Source organism: Cupressus sempervirens, chromosome 7 (genome assembly GCF_028749045.1).
Source record: "Cupressus sempervirens isolate cs-2001-9-10 chromosome 7, ASM2874904v1, whole genome shotgun sequence".
Taxonomy (NCBI): Eukaryota; Viridiplantae; Streptophyta; class Pinopsida; order Cupressales; family Cupressaceae; genus Cupressus; species Cupressus sempervirens.
This window is the reverse complement of record NC_143124.1, coordinates 710,638,119-710,658,835: the sequence shown is the minus strand read 5'-3', so window position 1 is coordinate 710,658,835 and position 20,717 is coordinate 710,638,119. Positions and strand designations below refer to the sequence as shown.

Genomic DNA, 20,717 nt, shown 5'->3' with positions numbered 1-20,717 from the left:
GATTGTTTTTTCTCTTCACCATGAACAGAATTACACTGAATCTCTTGCTGCAACTGTATAGAGCTGGGTTACTGTGATTCGGAAACCCAATGTCCGAACTTCAAAAAAATCTACGAAATAACTTGTAAAAACAACAATAATCTGCTCCAGGATACTATTTCACAGGTTGGCAGGAAAACCAGCTCTGATACCACTATAATGACCCGAACCAACACTACAATGTTCGAACCATTTTTTTTTCCGTTTTTCCCCTTTGATGCTAACCCAGAATATAAACAACCCTCTAATCAAATAACCAACAAAGGTGAATAACAAATGATAACCCGGAAAGATTTTTCTGCAACTCTTAAATATAATATTCAGGAACACCCACATGAAGAAGAAACACGAACAACAAATAAAGGTCGGAACTCACTCCAATCACTCAGTCTTCTTCAAATTGACATTAAAGGTGCAAGCATATAAAAATGCAATACAAACCAAAGTACAAAACTAGTAACTTTCTCACACTTCAGAAGGATGTTGTTGCATTAGATATCAACACTACCATAACCAGCAACTTCTAGATAACTCATAAGACGTTATTGTATTATACAATAACAATACAATAACCAGCAACTATAAATCTAATCTTAAACAAAGTTCTACAGTCACATTGGAAAACTAAAGAGAAGAACCTGTAAGCACAACTGAGACACCTGAAATGATATCTCTCCTGACAATGGGTTTGTGTCCACTGCCTGCATGCACGAAGGGCTACGTCCTCACACTGGCTGAAAGCTGAAGCTTTCTGAAAACTCTCACAAGAGAGAACTGGAAATCTGAATAGTAAATCAAGCATAACAAAGGAAAGAGTCTCTTCTCCTTTTATTCTCGTAATGGTGCCCCTTTAACTTCTTTTCTGGGTTTCGTCTTATCTTTCCTCGTCCTCTTGTGCCCACTTGGAATATTAATTTGACTTTTAATTAATGAAGTTTCAGCTCTCCTAGTAAATTTTAATATTATGGAAATGACCCCCTTAATATTTCTAATGTCCCCAGAAAAGGGACATTACAAGTCTCCCCTCCTTGAGATTGCTTGCCCTCAAGCAATTAATACCAGGATCCCATATGAATCTGCAGTTGACCTTGTAGCCTGAACTGAAAACAAATCCTGCCAAACTGTGAAGCAAGGTGTCACGCTATAAATCACCTGTCAACCGGGTTCCTGGATCCCATATTACTCTCTGGAAGAACTCAGCACCTGCACTTGTAAATTGATCAATACGGATCAGCACCATGACCATAATAAAATCCTCATCCAACCAAAGATACGACCAGCCAACACCTGGATTCCCAATCAACCAATACATCGTGTCAAACCTGTCGCCACCTGGATCCCAAAACAATCAAACCCCACATCCATTCGCCATATAGAGGTAAAAATACCTGGTAGCGTCTATAACACAACATCTCTCTACAGCTCCCACTAAACTCCCATGGATGTGATAACTAACCAAACCATCATGCCAACTGATACCATAGTCATCCTGTAACCATGTACCCATAATAGAACTTTGTGACATAGAAGTAGCCAACCACATTGGATACATATCAGCATGATGTATAACCGACAGCTTTCCCTACAAGTAATCCCCTACAAACAATTGAGTTAGATGCTTGCATCTGCTAATCCCACCTTCTAAAGATGGTGAATACCCATCCCACAAAGGATGATATAATTCTAAAACCAACCCACACCGATGCATCATCAAGTCCTTCGTGCGTGGGTCAAAAGAAAAATGATGAGCACTCCTCACTATGTATTCGCGGTAAAATGCTCCAACCTCTGTCAATGGCTCATCACTAAAAACACTTGAATCAAACAGTTGATCCCTCTGACTCTGAAAATCCACTAGCCAGCATCCAAAATCAGTTGCATGGAATGAAGTGACAGATTTGCTTCCAGGGGATGGAAACAAATCAACATGAGAGCTATACTCCCAACCAGATGACACTCTGAGAATGCCCTGTGTGGATGACAGAGTAGCATCGTGTACTACCACACAACTCTCAGGAGAATCCACCATTGTGACACAAGAGCTACCAGTAAATTGTCCTGCATCAACTGTCACGATACTAACCTCAGGAGAACTCGATACAACTAGTGGTTCTCTACTGTTCTCAACCATAGTACTCATCCCAGCTGAAACCTTTGTACCTATATCTATGATAGATGTAACCACATCCCCACTACAACCCGTGGATATAAGATCCTCATCAACTGCTTCTATATGTAACTATACTATATCTGCAACTGGTGGAGGCTGTGCCAAACTCAACTCCTCTATAAGCTTCTCAATCTGTAATTGTGACTCTTGAAGGGCCAACTGGGCGCTCTGCAACAAGTCCAATGTCACATCAAGTTCATGAGTGAGCTTATCAATCTTCTCCTCATTTCCCTGCAATGCAACATAACAAATGCAATCCCATTTGAGTAGAAAATCTCTATCTGCAAGTAGTTGTAGGTAATTTTGTTTCATCATTCCAATCGCTTCTCGGAGTGCATGTATCTCTGCAAGGGAAAAAACACTATCCCCATGCTCATCTATCAAAGGAATACCCCAACCATAGGTGGCCAACATTTGACGAGCAACATCAAAGTGCTTAACGGTTGTGGCAACCATCCTGTCATTAACCTTCAATTGGCTTGCTAAATTGGCTTGCTAAATGATGATCCCCTTGTGACGAAACATTTCCACACAAATCTTCCAATCTGTCATCCGCACTGTGATATGAGGTTGAATCAATGTCACTCACCATATGATAAGCAACATCATGTGTGCTTTCATCCATGCACACCTTAACATCTAAGGTACTGCTGGTTTGTACCTCAAAGGATGGCTCAACTGATAAGGTAGAAGTTGCTGGTATGACAGTATCTTCACACACTTCCACTCTCAAAGTAACTGCAAGCCCATCCAAAGCACAATCTTGGGATTCCAAATCAACATATGAATCTTCTAGCTTGTTTTCAAGGGTCTGATCTGGAAAATCAGTCTCACCATGACATGAATCCTCCACATACAATGCATCATTAGTACCCAATTTCTGAGTACTTTCATGTGACAATTCAATAGGATCATTTTGCATATGTGAAAACACTGCTGTCTCATGCTCATGCAAAGTTTCACCATCGCTGTCGTGAAAATCTGAAGTAGCCTCTATATTAGAAACTTCTTGAGTCACTTCTTGCAAGGATGATAAATCATTACCCCAAGCTGTGCTAGTGTTTTCTTGAATCAAATCAGCATGTCTATCAAATTCATCATATAAATTTCTGCATACTTCATAGCAATTTGAATATACCAAATCATTTTGATGAAGAGTTGTATCATCTTTATGTGTAGATTCTCTATCCATTTCATGTGTAAACAATTCATGAGCTATAGTGTGATATTTCTTCCTTGCAAACTCTGTCTTATGGCAAAGACTCGGGTGCAAATCCATGTAACTCATGAAAGAAAGTTCCTTCTTAATTCTTCGAGGAAGAGTACTATACTCCTTAAACATGCTAATCACTTCTTCTTCTTTGTTTTGTGGTGTTCGACCTCTGTTGGAAAGAAGTGAATTGGATCCTTTAGGTAGTCCAAACTCTGAAAGCGTATGCTCTAAACGCAGCAACTCTCGACTGAGCTTGTATTGTGATTCTTCAAGATCTTTCAATGCCTGTTTATTGCTAAACAACTTTGCCATGAGAGATCAAATTGCCAAGTAATAAAAATGCATTCAAAGGTGACACCCTAAGAATTTAAGACCACTTTATGACTGGAATATATAGACAAATATTGCAGTACGTATCTTAACAGAGATATCATATTTGCTCTGATTTGTCAATATATTCAAAAACAATTTGTCTTGCAACACTTAGATGCTTAAGATGATCTGCCCCAAATTCAGTACTCTTACCCAAAATCACAGGAAGTCTTCGAATGAAGATAGCTGCAGATGACAGGAATCATGGATGGTGACACCAGGGAATCATGTGTTAACACATCCCACAGGTCTGAGTATTTGATTTTGCCAATACTTGTCCTGGACTGCTCTTTCACCAGCTGCTGATATTATACCTAAAGAAACCTAAGATGGCTGAACTTTTATGTTTGTGGCAGCATTAAACACTCTGCTCTATCACAATCACAGTTTACTTTCCAACATGCCCAAAACTAGTTTCTCATAGGCAACCTGTGACCACTCCAGCATTTCCCAGAATATTTTCAACTTCCTGTTCTGTGTCTGGAATGCTCCCCAGTCAAGTAATGTAGTTAGAACCACTATGAAAACACACAGAAGTCAACACCAAGGATTTCACATAACAATTAGCGACTATATTCCTTAATCTCCCTCCAAGAAGGGGACAACATGCCAAGTCTGAAAGACTTCTCCACGCCAAGGCAAAGAAGACACACGAATCTGGCTCACTCTCTCCTCTCATAAATGACAGTCCAATATGTTCAGAATAGTACCACAAGATTTACATTCCCATGTCATCTTCAGAGAGTCCCGTCATGATTACAAGGTAACTTTTGAGAACCCTGATGAAACTACCTTCTCATATATTTGCAGTAATCATCAGCTTCAGAATTTCTAGGTTATGCAGGGACATGTAACCGTAACATAGTTACACCAAACCTTCCCTTTTCAGAATCTACTATCGGTAATACACCAGATGAAGGAGACTTGTAAGCGTGAATTTTTTATAATTCCTTAATTAATAATAGTGTGTGCAACATCCTACTGCCCAGATGTTACTTGTCCCTAACGTCTCACAAAATCCTCAAGGTAACAGTTCCAGATGTTCAATTTTTAAAGTGTGTAACGCCACGTGGAGACTGGGCTCTCACAAAGAAGACACGAATTGAGAGGAGACCCTGCGTTACTTGCTCCCACTGGATTTGGTATCGAAACTGTTTATAATATAACAGTTCTTACTTAGCAGAGACCATAGATGTAACGGCTTCCCAAATAGGTTCCGCAAACCTGTAGATGGCGTTACATGCGAGAATACCACTGTTTGCAGATTTCCTTACTCCTCACCGTGCCCTTCAACAGGAATACCCTGGAGTTAATAAGGAATAGATTGAATGGCGGACGGTTCAATCTGTACCACAAGCAACGTATCTGTATGTTACTGGCGAATGAAACAAGCCGTCGGTGTTTGCCTTACCCGTGAGTCTGGCTACTCCTCCAGTCCTGTGTGATTACGCTTGTGTGATTAATTTTGTCTTTCTTATTTCTCAATGCTACCTCATTTCAGCAACCAACTACCAATATCCCTATATTTATGATCAGTTTCCACGTCTCTTCTATTTTTCCTCGTCATAATATTTCATATATTATATTATCATTTGAATAGTCATGCATTTTAGATGGGACAAGCCACAACATTTCATATTAAAATATAATTGTCGGCATTCCAAACATAACCTTCTTTAATTATTATTGATTAAAAAATCATCACCTAATCTTATTTCAAGTCTCCTTGACTGTAGGTGTTTATTGAAAATTGATATTCAATATTTTAGAATTGTTAGTATTATTTCTTATTAATATATTATTATTGTTAAGTAGTGATTAGTTAATATTGATATTTTATATTAGATGTCACTATTGTTATAACTTGTATCTTAGCAAGATGATATTATTAATATTAAATATTATTATTATTTTTTTATTTTTATTATTAATTTTTTTGGTTGATAATATTTATTAATCTACATACATTAATTATTATTTAATTATATAAATTAATTATTATCATTATATTGATTTAATTAATATTATGATTTGATAAATAATATTGTTGATCATTTAAATAAAGGTTAGTGGTATTCATACTAATTTATATGTATATATGTATAAATTCCAGTTCATCATAGTCCAACCCACTCAAATTTGCTTGTCCTCAAGTAAGTAATAGCATAAATTGGCAACTAGACTAATTTCCTCATCTTCACAAAAAATGAAATTTTTTTCATCACATATAGTGCTAATTGAATTAGCCGAAACCATGCTCTAAATCCTCCTATTTTATTAATCTAGAATATACACTTCAAAATATGCATAAATATATGAAGACATAAAACATACACATTGATGCAAGAAGACACAAAGCATACATGATGAAGACACAAAGTATACACAAAGCATACACACAATACACATTGGACATGGAGATATATATAAAAAGAGTACTTATGGAGCGATATGTTGAAGACATGTAAAGTAAAGCATTAAGCATACCTATGAAAAGATGTAAAGTATTGGTCACACACAAGACATATATATGAATACATTCAAGTCAAGAAGCATGAACACAATATACCAAAAACATGAGAATTCACTCATTTTAGGATGCACATATATAAACGCGCAAAGCACATAGAGTATAAATGCAAATTTATTGAAGCTATATTGATACACATGGTGCATATGAATAGATTCACTCAAGTCACAAACCATACACCTAGCACAAAATGCATGGATTCACTTAATACACAAAGGCTGCACATAAGTTTGATTAAGTCATTAAGCACACATTTAAACACGTATATCATACAAAATGTAAGCTATCCTCATGATTGCACATGAGTTAGAGATATGCGAGTACACAAATAACATGAATTGTGAACACACTCAAATCATGGGCAAGAATACAATTTGGGCATAAACCGTAGGGCCTGTTTGGTTGCTGGAATACAATGAAAATAGGAATAGAAAATTAGAATTCATTTTTAATTCTCTGTTTGGTGCGCCAAATCGGAATTGGGAATAGGAATACATATTCCCATTTTGCCCCAAAATGAGCATTTATTCATTCTCCAAAATACTTGTAATTGGAATTGCTATTCCCATTCCCATTTTGAATTTTTTTTATTTGAAAATGTTTTCAGATCCGCTTCATTATAACTTCGTATTGGAGCTCCCCAAAATGAAAAATCATGGCCATTTTCAAATTGATGATACTAAAAAATTATATATATTCCTCGGATTCTACTCACGGAAGACCAGCGCACAATGGCCAACAAATCGCTTAGCAGCACGATTCAATTGCTCGATGTGGGGATTTGGATTCACCCGCTTTACCATTTTTTTGCTTCAGATTCTTTTTGCAAACACCATGAATTTGTTAAAAACAAGCGTGTGAGAAGATGAAACCCTCTATAAATTATGTTTTTCCTTTTTCATTCATAAAATTTGATGGGGTTCGAACCTTCAATCTTCAATTCAAGTTTGTGCAACCAAACAAGAGATAAATGGGATTGGATTGTAATTTCCTATTCTCATTCCCCATTTCCATTCCCATTCAAATTTTCTCTTCTAATTCCCAATTCCTATACCTGCAACCAAACGGGCCCTAAGTGATTCAAACGAGTGTTCAAGACTAATACAATATGAATCATATATATCTTAGGCATGAAGCCACAAAAAATCAGTACATGTCAAGAATAAGTCAATGAATACACACAAAGCATGAAGCAATATTAAGATACACCCCAGACATGTAAAACATGCAGTTGTACATAAACTCTCATGATTCATGAAGCAAACAATAAGCATATATTGAGCTCAAATAGACATATAGTTGTGGAGTACAACATGAAGATTTCACTTAAAACATAGAGCATACACATTATGCATTCATGTAGCACACAAAGTATTAAAAAAGAAGCAACCATATACATATACAAATTTCACATTAACATAAGGCATGACGTACGACACATGGGACATCGAGCATAAATACACATTGGGCATGAAGCCAAATGTGCATTAGACACTTAAAGCATGAGGTAGCGTGCCTAAAACATTATAAGCCATGAACTGTACACACGAAGGCATGGAGTATTAAAAAGAATATTTCTTTATTTCATCTATTTTTTTTACAAGAAGGCAGGATCATGCTCTAATACCATTTGTAATCACCCATTTTAGGACCTAACTTGATTTGTTCTACAATTCCCCTTTAAAGGTTTGAATCTTAATTAGGGATCGTTATTTGTAATGTTTCAAGAGATCTTTGTTATATAGAATTCATGAAATTTTATCACTTCCCTATTGCTAAGGTTATACCTAAGATGGTAGAATTACTATGTGAAGGTTACATGAAATAGACTATAAGCGGCATCCCTCGAGGCCTAACCCTAGTATTGGGATAATTTGTCATGTGCCCGAAATTACAGCACCTCTCCCACAAACAATGGATAGGAGATGGATCTCATTTCTATACAAATATAATTTCAATTTCTTTACTACATTTACAAATTTAGAATTTTATAAAATATATATATTCATAACCCACACATATATTTTCACATTATATAACATTATAAATATAAATATATCTTGACATATTTTTATCTATAATATATTCAACATATAATAATTAAATATCGTAACATATTTGTCTATTTATAGAATTTTTTGTTGAAATTTATTTCATACTTCATTACATACATCTTCTTGCTTAAATTCAAAGGAATAAATGTACCATACGCAAGAAAAAGATTATTGCCAATTCAATATATTAATGGTCATTCCTATTACAAATTTAACTACTCCTACTTCGAATGTATTATTCACTAAAGTCTAAACATGAAATGAAGTATTAAATACATAGCTAAGATATTGAATGGAAAGTGGTTGACTGATCTTTTGAAAGTATAAAGCTTTCCGTCCAATTTCCACCATATCTCTTGATTAATATATCATCATTAATTTTTTCTTTTCCTTATTTCTCCATGATCCCTCCATTTCAGCAACCAACTACCGATATGCCTATATTTATGATCGGCTTCTACATATCTCTCCTATTTTTCCTCACAAGTCATAATTTGTTTATATATGATATTATCCCTTGAATAGTCATGCATTTTAGATAGGACAAGTCACGTCATTTCATATTAAAATATATTTGTCGACTTTTCAAACATTACCTTCTTTAATTATTATTGATTATGTAATCATTACCGAATGTTATTTGAAGTCTCCTTGCCCGTAGGTGCGTAAGTTATAGAAGACTGATATTTAATATCTTAGAATTGTAGGATTATTTCTTATTAATATATTACTCTTGTTAAGTAGTGATTACTTAATATTGATATTTTATATTAGATGTCATTATTCTTATATCTTATCAAGATGATATTAATAAAATTAATTATTATTAAAATAAAAATAATAAAGTACTATTTGTTGTTAACAATATTGATTAATTATTAGCATTACATTGATATTGGTCAAAGGATTCCATCCACTCCCTTTTCTTCATGGGGCAATGTAGTGCAGAGGTGTTGGTCGGGCCTCAAGTTCAAATATTGCTCAAAGGATTCCAGAGTTAAGAAAGGCATTGATAGAGACAAAGTCAAAGGGTGCCCCATGACCTGGGTTGGTTTAAAGCAAACTTTGATTGCACAACCAGTGGTAATCCCAGTCCATCAGGTGCAGGAGTGATTGTTAGGAATTCTGAAGGTGGAGTTGTAGTTTAGGCCAGAATGAGGCTCTATGATGGAACTAATAACCTTGCAGAAGTTCAAGAAGCTTTATTGGCAATTAAGATATGCAAATTGCTAAATGTGAGTAAGGCATTTATTGAATTATATCGAATGTACAAGAGAAGTATTACACAGCTTTAATGATTTTAAAATCTCTCATATTTATTGGAAGGGGAGTAGTGAAGCGGATAATTTGGCCAAAAGTGCATTATCTTTATCGAAGATGGAAGAGGTCACATTAGATAATGTCCCATCTCCCTCGGTCTATAATTAGTAAAGTTTAGTTTTCCGTTTATTCAGCCCGAAGCGTGCAAGGTAATTATTCTTTTTATGATTCAAGATGTAAGAACGGATGTTGATTATTAAAGAAGGGCTGCCTCTAAGAATTTGAATTGCTGTGGTGTGTAAATTTCTCCAATTTGTTTAGCAGATGAGGGATGAGGGAACATGGAAGCAGTGTTAATGGTTGATAACTTGATACTGTGAAGCAACAGAAGGGGTTTAGAAGCCGTGTTAGTTGTGAGAGGATGAAAGGGTTGTTGCTGGTTAAAATGGACGAGAGGGCAGATGCAATGCTTAATCTTGTGGGGCCTCAGTTTCAAGTTAGCATCAGGCTGTGGAGGATGAATGTGGATGTTATTTCCATTGTTATCTCCTGAGCTTTGGAAATAGGGGAGAGAATAGTTGAGGTCAGGCGTTTGTGACAGTCCTGTTTGAGGCCGAACTCCTCTTAGGCCTTGAATCCATTCTAGAATGGGCTCTCCTGAGCGTTGGTTTGAATTTTAATGAAGGATTTGAAAATATTATGGACCAGTGGAGGTTTAGAGTCTAGACGGCTTCCTTTCATTAGATGGTGGGGGAGGATCAATAAATTTGAATATAGAAGGGATAGGGCATTGGCATCGCAAAGGGAAAAGCTGGCATTGCAAAGGGTGGATGAACAGGGTGGTGATATGAATGGAATTTTGAAGGCTCCTATTCCACGCAGGAGACGCAACCGTAGAGGGAGGCATAGGCTGGCAATAAGGGTTTTAAGGGTGTGAAGGAATGTATCTGGCTTGAGAATGAAACATGGTGGTAGTTCCTAAAACTTTGTTTAGACGTTTTGATGATTCAACTTGGGCATCTCATGAAGGTGGTTTTTGAAACTTGTTGTGGAGGCCCTGTTCGTAGTTATCAGTGGTCATGGTTTCGGAATGTATTGGTAGTTTCTGCAGTTTGTAAACGGTATTCGAATATGCGGTGGTGGTTTCCAGCTGGTTTTTGTGGCGGTTTGACATGTGATTGTTGGTAGCAGCAGACAAGGGCTTTGAAGAACAACCAGTGTCATTAACACGGGTCTGCGTGGATGCCTTTTGGCACATTTTGTAATGAACAGAATGTTTGGAATTAATATGTAATAAAGATAGAAAGGGTGGATTGTATCAGGTTGTGTTAGAATATTTTTAGGCAGGGGTGTTGGTGCAAGGTTAAATGTTTTGCAAAAGGTTAATGATGGGGTTGAAGTAATTAGAGCAGTGTTGTATGCAGATTTGGAAACGTTGAAAATCTATGTAATTTCACCTTTATATTATTTAAATATTATACATTACCGACCAAAAAAAATATTATGATTTGATAAATAATATTATTGATTACTCAAGTAAGGGTTTAGTAGTATTCAAACCAATATATGTGTGGGCGCGTGCGAATATATGTATATATATACATGTATGTGTAGGTGTACGTGTATGTATATGTATGTATAAATTATAGTTCATGATAGTATTCCATCCAAGTCCCCAAGTCCCTGATATGTGAGGAATGTCACCTGGTATCCCAGGAGGCATATCAGCGGTACACTGGTTCAAACCAAAGAAAAAATCAAACAATGTCTGTTACAGCTCAGACACTGGATATCCCTACTAAAATAAAGAAGCATATGCACTAAAATAACAATCACCCACACCAGTTTAATTGTGCATGTACAGAAAGATACAGACATCGAAACGATGCAGACAAAACTTTATTCATTGAGATGGCAATTACGTGACAAGTTACTTGATATAGAATATATATTTACATTGGCTCTCACCTCCTGAGCTCTGCATATAAATTACTGCAGAGAATAACTCCCTCTAAAGTCCAACACACTAATATCTTGCTGGCTAATGTAAACAGCTAGATTGAATATAATAACACTGACACATCAAAGATATGTAAATTGATTACAATATCACCTTATTTGGATGCACATACAAATAAACTTCAACATTGCATATGTGAACTTACTTCAAGTATTGTCGGCCATCAAAGCCACCAATAGCATACAAAGCTCCACCCAAAACTGTTCCTGCTAAAGCAAATCGCTGCCAAAGTAGAGATCCAGACCAAGAAAACACAAAACAATTATATTAGCAATAAGTAAAAACAGATTTAGCAAACAGGAAAAAACTACAATCAAAGGCAAAAAAAAATTGAAGTATACTTGACTGAAAGGGGTTAAATGTTTTCTCAAAAAACCAAATTCAAGAAAGACAAGGGCAATATGCTTATTCAAAAGATGCTCTGAAGAATATAATTAATTTAACTATAGCTTCTGGTTTGAATATTGCAAATTATGTATCAACTTATAATTATTTATGCACCAGCTATGTTTCTAGATTGAATTTAAAGTAAAAAAGAGTATCCTCTAGTAACTTAGAAAATTGGGTTGTGTGTATGTGCGCGCGCGCGTGCGTGTGTGTGTGTGCGCGCGCGCGCATGCGTGTGGGGGTGTGCATGTGTACGCACACGTGCATGTGTGTGCGCGCGCACGTGCGTGTAGGTGTGTGTGTGTGAGATGAATGTTGTATCTAGCCGCATCCATATTAGGAGTCTTCAAAATAACTCTATCCATATCCAATACCAACTGAAACTGTATCCGTATCCATGTTCATGCAACTTTCATGCACTTGTAATTGAATTGCTTTATTTTCATTAATATTATTCTTTGAAGTTACATATCTATAATAATAATATTGACCTTACTGATCAAAAAATAATAATAATATTGACCTCGAACTCCCCCCTTGCAATATGCCTCTTGGAACAAAATGTCTAATTTGTTATTCATACCACTATAATGACAATCAATAAAAGCAAACAACTTCTATTCAAAATGTACAAATTTCATAGTATTTATTTCTAGGAATTCTTTAATGGTGATTATCAGTAAAATTATATCCCATAACTCAGGAAAGAAACAGCAGTAATAGGCAGCTTACATGAACTTGAATGAATGCTTTTCAGTGTGATGTGGAAGTTGTATAATAATGTAATAATATAAACCACACCCTGATGCACATAAAAAATTTAGAAATGTTCAAATGACCATTTGATCAATCCATTTTGTAATTCTGACCTCAAGATCAAACAACAATATAGTACACCTTATTAATTTATTCCAAATTTAGTAACCTGGTAAACAATTAATACAAATTAATTCCCTTGACAAGTATCTCTATATAATGAAGCCGCCAAGCTATATGTATATATCAAAGCCACAAGAGTTTTGTTAACATCGAAATAATTCTCACTCAAAGAATTTTGTGTTTTTAACTTTTTGATTGCTCAGTGCTTAAGTCCAGTTTATTCAGGAATGCCTAGTTGACTCACTTTCGAAAAATGTGGAAAATAAGAAGCATCGAAAAATCTTTTAAAGCCTGTACAGGTTAAATTTTAAATACTCCACATCTGGAAAGGATGGATTACGAGCTTATGTGACTACAACAACATCTTCATCGAAACCCACAAGATATTTCAACGAAAAGACCTTAAACATTCACTGAGTTGTAACTTCTCTTTAGCCCTAGCACCAACCAACAGTTCATCAATTTTGCATACACATCTGTAAGTCAGTTGATAAACCTGTTTGCAGATTCAAGCGGCAGTAGCTAAGTCAAAACAGCCAGCACAGTGTTCACACAATCTGAATTTGGAAGGAATCGTGAAGCGTTTGGAAGATATCCAATTTATAAAATACAATGTCAATAACCTGTTACAAAAAATACATTTATTATTTGCAGGGTTTTCCATGGTAATGGCTGGAATATCTCAGCTCAAAACTTGGGATTTTAAATGCATGGTAGGCACCCTTAAGAACTATCAATTGAATGCCATTTCTAATAACATGCATGTGGGTTCTATTAAAAACATATCTGTAGATCATGTATGTTTGTTTTGTGAGACTTGATAATTTCGCTTTGTTTATGAATCTGTTTTATAAACTCAATCAGTGCATTCAAAAGCATCCATGAGTTATTGCAACTACAAGCACCAGAGATTCTTCTCGTCTTTCAGGCAGAAAGACAACCGGGCAAGGTTTACACAGTGTACATAATTTATATACAATTTACAGCAATGATCTACTTATTTTATAAGCTTTAGCTTATTTAGAACTTTAAGTCAATATGTACAATTTGGAGATATTAAACTTTCATAAATGACAACAATATTTATTTATGATTTTCCTACATTTTTTTGTATGGATAAAGACTAATCATTTAAGTAATATCCTCTTTTTGAAACAAATATGAATTGGATCCAGGGCCTACTTATATTCCTCATAGGCTGAAGGAAGGATTTGTAATAAACTAATAGAATAGTGTTATTATAATTTATCCAGTTGTCCAAAACGTACCTTAAGCTATAAGATTGGAAATGAACACCATTCATTATTACTAAATGGGGTCCCAAAAGCACATAAAATTTATGAAGTGAAAAATAGTGAATATTCAATTAAAAGGGATATAAAAAGAGAAAATGGGGAGCAGCTGCAAGCAGTGAGATTCAGGACGTTTGGCCAGACTCCAGATGATGGGGATAGTGAGGACCAAGCAGAGGATGCTGTAGTCGGAATAAAGTACTTGTTATGTTTAGTACTTGTTAAAACTAGTCGGGTTGTGTAGTTAGGTGGTGAGGAAATGCGTCGGTTGGTTTCCAACTAACCGACACGTCTATAAATATTTGGAACATTGGTAATGTACTTGTGTGGTTTTTGGTATCAATAAAGAAAGATCATTTCCTTGCCTATTAGTACTATGGTATGAATGGTATCTGCGAGGTTTTACTTCTTGTGTACAAACTAAAATGTCCTATGTGGTTAACATAGTTTTGTATATTGAGATCTGGTTGGCATTTCCATTCTACATTTTTGGCGCCATTGCCTAAGTCCGAACCTAGATGTAACATCCAGTTTTTCCAAGTCTAAATTAACATCTAACATAAGCATAGAATACAGTTATAACTTCGATTTCATAAGAAGGCATTTACATCATTCATGTTCATGTGAAGAACATTACCAATAAAGTCAGTTAAAAATTTCTTAACTAAATACTTGAAATACCTTTAAAAGAAATTACTTCAGAAATTGAAATCACATACCTCAAAAAAAATCTGAGACTGAAAATCATCTAAGTATGCTTCTAGAACCACTCGAGTTAGTCCACAAATACGCTGTAACAATTTCTCAAATCGACTGCTATCTCAAAAATCATTTGATGAATACCACTAAATACAAATATATCTCAATTTAGGGCATCACATATCATCTTACCAATTAGGGCATCAATTACCATTGGTTTATTTAGGGCTTTTGGTATTGCTTTACCACTTAGGGCTTCCGCGACCACGAAATTCAATTAGGGCATCCGCGACGACGGATTTCTATCTAGGGTTTTCGCGATGACGGATTCAATTTAGGGCTTCCGTGACCATGGATTCAACTAGGGCTTTCGATACCACGGATTCAGTTAGGGCATCCAATACCACTGTAACACAATCAATTAGGGTCTTGGATTTCTTTTCCTTCGATTGCTTATTTGTGACAGTTTCTCAAGATTAGATAAATACTTATATTCAATATTCATTTATATGAAAGTAAAATGATGATAACAATGAAATACTTCAATTAAATCTTACCTTCTCATAAACAAAAATGATAATACCTGTTTCTGATAAACAATTGAATGCATGGCTTATCTCTCTCTGATGCATATCCGACATCTTGAGAGAGGTGAAACATTGTCAGGGGCTTTGCCACCCAACCTCGGACCACAATATGTCCCCACACGATCTCCAATAAGAAAGGCCCTCCCTACCCGGAATTGACAGGGAACATCTTACCATCCACTGGGCATCATGATATATAACACTCTTGACTATACATTCACAACTCTGCCTATATTCTACATAGCTTGATGGAGACTTTATATGTGCCTTCAACACTTAATCACGCATTTGATCATTTCCTCATGGGCTATTTTAGTTGCTCTGTATACACGACATCTTCTAAATCCCTACCTTATATAGCTCGCAAACTTCATTTGATACTTGTAAGTTTTAGTTGTCTGTATGTTTGGTTCGTGATGAATAATACCTATGACTAATGTATTGCCACATTTTAATAGCTACCGAGATCTTTATATACCCTAGTCACCACAGTAATGACAAGTATGCGATATTCTCAGTCCTCAGGTATACAAGTCGCTAAATGTGGCTTAGCATTGGTATGATGCCCCCATTTAGCTCCTATACCCAATTGTTGTGGTTGATCCTTTGTCCGCTAAAAGTCGCAATTTGTGTTGATAATGAATCGATGGCATGGTGTGAACTCTCACGGTAATCATGTGCAATATGAATCAACATTTGTATATCAATTATGGAATTCACTATTGGACTGTAATATATTCTTCGGACTGGACATGAGCATACCATTATCGTGCCCTATGAAGAGGTGTCGAATCCTTGCATAACCGCTATTCTCTGCCGCTAGTAGCTCCTATTCACCTTCCGTTCCTGAACTGTTACCCACAGCATGATAAGGAAATTCGATCAACATGAAATTAATCGCTGAGTTATGTTATCTTGGTCTGGCGGTAATGGTTTGAAAGACTGAAGAAAAAGATCTCCTATTGAAACGACTATGGAAGTCTAATAAATTAATAATAAAGTGCTTGACTCTAAGGCTTCTCACCGTTACAAGAAACTATACGAATTCCACTCAAATCAAATACTTTTAAAAGGGAAATAAAGTTTGAAAAAAAAGATAATTACACAATTCAAATTATCAAACAATTAAATCGATCTCCCCGCCAAGTATTATCATTAAAAAGGAATATTAAACCGAAAAGCAAAGAGTTGGAAAGTTATAATTCGAGAATTATAATAATTGAAATGTTATTATAATTCGAACATTATTAAAGTCTTATAGGCAACATTCCTTTATTAATTATTAAATTATAATAATGCCAAATCATTTCATATTTAAAAGCACGCACTTAAATATTTATTAAAAATAATATAACAAAAGATAAATTAAAATCCTTTAAGATACGTTTTATATTTAAACTCGATTATTTTAATTAAATTACTAAATAACTCATGCGAATCCCGCAAATGTAATTCTCTTTCAAACCGCTGGGTCTTTTATCTGTCTGCCCAGTGATGGTGATGCCCTGCCAAATTCTTTTCTGACAATGCTTCCACCCCTTCAACATGCTCCCTGCAAGGAATTCCTACTTAATTAAATTATAAATTATTTAATCTTAAATAATCATAACAATTAACCTTTCATCTTAATTCCATGAATTTGCAATTAACGATCAACTAACATGTCATCTTCACTTGAAATCATAACGACCAACTATCTTACCATTTCGCCAGATTATATCAAATTAAACTGCCAACTGATTTCATGCGAACCTCAACGGCTATATTTCAAGCTAGGTCAAAAATTGGGATGTAACACTAGAGGTCGATATAATGGAATGATGGGAAGGCCCTTTATACCGCTTATCCAAATAACAAATAGTGACGGAGAAGAGGAAATAACTAGGGAAAATCAGTTGACACGTGATCTAGTGACAGCCTAGGAAGTTGCGATCGATTAATACGTATAAAGGGAAGCTCGTGAGAGAACGGTCCCTGAGGGTAGGGAACACGACGAATTTTCGATGCCACCAGTAGCGTACGATCTCCTAGGAGAAATTCCTCGCCTGTTAGCACGAAATTTGTTACGAGTGGAAGAGGAAAGAGCAGAGACGCAAAGGGAAAGGAGGAGACAACAAGTACTACAACAATTTGCCAAAAGGAGGACAAGGGAGCATGAGGAATGTGAAAATTCCAAAAAGGGAAACAAACATCAAAACGATTCATGCCGCTAATTCCTAATATATATCCCAGGCAAGCGTAGGGAGAAGAAACTGAAGAAGAAGTCACCTTGAGGATACTACGTCTCCAACAGTTGGAGGAGAGACGTCATAACTAGAAAGGAGGACAAGGGGATTCCACAAGAATCCAAGAAGGATTGATTGAGAATACAATTGAAGGTATAGCAAAATTGGCCATCTCTGAGACACCAATAAAGAAGTTGGGGTACAAAAACCCAAAGACACCAACAGGAAGAGACTTCTGACAGGAGCAAAGTCAAGAAGAAGGAGATACTTTCAATAGTTCCTCCTCGGGAACAAACTTGCAATCAGGAGGAAGTGTTCCATCCGGAACTGCCCCATCCGGAAGTGTTTCGTCTGGAGGTGTTCCATCCAAAAGTGTTCCATCGTCGAGAGGTGTTCCACCGAGAGGTATTCCATTGAGGGGGGTTCACATAATGGCAATAGACAAACAAAAACTACCAAGGTTCACAGGCGATGGTTCCGAGGACCCTGCTCGCCATTGTAAAACATGTATAACAATATGGCAGGCAAATGGACAAAATGACGCGGCGGAGTGGCTAAAAGCCTTCCCAACCACACTAAGGGGTATTGCCATTGATTGATACACAGACTTAGAGGCGGGAAAGAAAAACACATGGAATAACATCCGCACAACCTTTGAAGAAGAATTCAAACTCTTGAGAGATGACAATGAAATAGTAACGGAGATCTACAACACCAGACAAGGACAGAGTGAATCTATCAAGGCCTATAGCAGAAGAATGAAAGAGCTAATAGGAAAACTAGATAACAAGCCAACAGATGGGCTGAAGAAACGATGATTTATCAAAGCAGATGCATGTACCCGCGCCATAGACATAGAGAGCGAGAGTAAAACTTCCAAGGCAAGAAGGCATGGAAATTCAAGCGGAAGCTCGGAGGAAAGCGAAGACGAATCGAAAACCATTCAAGCCCTGAGGAAAGACCTGAGGCGTTTGATGAAGGTGGTGGCAGGGAGTAAGGAAGAAAAGAAAGAAGGGAGAGAACTTTGGTGTACAGAGTGTGAAAAAGAAGGCCATACTAAGGGAGCTTGCCCGAAGAAAACATTTTGTGAGATCTACCAGGTACTGGGACACGAAATCAAAGATTGCCCCTATAATTTGAAAACAAGGAGCACCCAAGTATTCTTGACCCAAGGGGGGCAATCCACACCTCCCTCCACTCCGCCGAAGAACACAAATACAAAAGCCTCCCTAGGGGGGTACAGAAATAACGAGAGGAAGCAATAATAATAGTAACAATAATAGCAATAACAATACACCATGGCGGCCGCTCCAGTATGATTGTATGGGGAGACCGATGATTCAATGCAGGAGATGTAATGAATGGGGACACTTTGCGCAAGATTGTCAAAGTGGAGGACAAAATGGAGGGATGTTGTGCAAATAGTGTGGGCCAGGCAACCATGAGGATGCAAGTTGCCCAAGGCAAAAGGGATTAAATATGCTAGACATTGATGATCCAGAAGGTGAGATCCTTGCAGTCAGCAGGATGCAGGCCACAAAATTAACTTATCCGGATGCTACTATAAAAGCCGAGAGATTTCAGGAAACAAAGAAACACATTAAAGGTAGTATAAGGGAGGAAGGAAAGGTGAAACCAGAGAAGCCTATTCCAAATAGAGGGGCAATGAATATTGTGAGGCAAGTCCTGGAAATTGCAATTCCAGTAAAAATAGGTGATCTATCAGAAACACTACCCCAGCTGCAGGTAGCGCTATCATAGGGGGTAAACCCGAAAAGAGTAACCCCAAAGAAAGAAAAAGAGGGAGAAGTACGCACAAAAGACAATGCATTATTCACGATAGGGATGGGGAGAACACCTGCCATAATAGAGATGGAGATACTAGGGTGTAAACTCTCAAATATTATTGTGGATGGAGGTTCCAGTGTAAATGTCTTATCAGAAGAAGCATGGAAGGAAAAAGGGTAACCTCAACTCTAGCCTCCAACATTTCAACTAGTGGGAGCAGACCAACATGGAATCAAGAGTATAGGAACGCTAATGGGACAAAAAGTCATAGTAGGTACGCAACCATTTCTTCTTGATTTTGTGGTAATCACTCTAGAGAAGAAGGGGTACAATGCCCTATTAGGGAGGGGATGGCTCGTTGCAACAAAAGCTACCCATAAATGGAACCGAAACACTCTATTGATTGAGTCAGAAGGAAGAAAGTACATCATAGATCTTAAGAACCAGTCAGTAAGCCAGGATGTGGCTTCTGACTCTGAAGAAGAAGACTATGAAGGAATAGAACCAGATGAGGAAGGAGTATTGAGATTAGGAGAATGCTCAAAAGACGACACAGGTTCCCTCAATGGATTATTCCATTGGCAAATGGAAGACTATGAAATTTTCCATGGGGAATGTAATATGCTAGAAGTACAAGAATCGGAATTAGAGGAACAATATCCCAAAGGATACACAGAGTATAAGGAAGGGATGACAACCCTTAGCAAGACACCGGCACATAATTTTGAACAGAAGGTGAAATACAAAGAGGCCAAGCTCCAAGCATTGAACCTCGAAAACGAAGATCAACCTAAGGAAATATGGATAGGAGACAATTGGGACCCAATATTGAAAGCCGCAAGCCTGAGAATCTTCTTAGAATATAAGGACATTTTTGCTTGGGCATTACAAAGACTTGAAGGGAGTACCTTTGTAACTGTGTCCACCGGATACCATTAGTACCTAGAGCAAGACCAATCCGAAAAAGACCTTATAGAATGAATAAAAACTATGCAGAAAGGGTCGGGGAAGAGATCACAAAGATGTTAGAAGCAGGGATCATATTCAAAGTACAAACAAGTGAGTGGGTATCTCCTATAGTCATATCACTCAAAAAGGATGGTGCTCAAATTCGCATGTGTTGATTTCAGAAGTTTGAACGCGGTAACAATAAAAGACCCATTCCCCATTCCATTTACGGACAACATTTTGGAGGAGGTGGT

At 36.8% G+C, this 20,717-nt stretch overlaps 1 protein-coding gene across 6 annotated transcripts in view; it reads right to left on the bottom strand.

Moving 5' to 3' along the window:
- The window catches only part of LOC149549196 (influenza virus NS1A-binding protein), a 149,188-nt gene that overhangs the window by 41,473 nt on the left and 86,998 nt on the right, over positions 1–20,717 (bottom strand). For all 6 annotated transcript variants that reach the window (XR_016354056.1, XR_016354058.1, XR_016354059.1 and 3 more), the window contains one exon: positions 11,804–11,880. Coding sequence is in view for 2 of the 6 variants with exons in the window: in XM_089792616.1 (XP_089648742.1) it covers positions 11,804–11,880 (77 nt within the window). In the remaining 4 variants the exon portion in view is untranslated. The remainder of the gene's footprint in view (positions 1–11,803; positions 11,881–20,717) is intronic.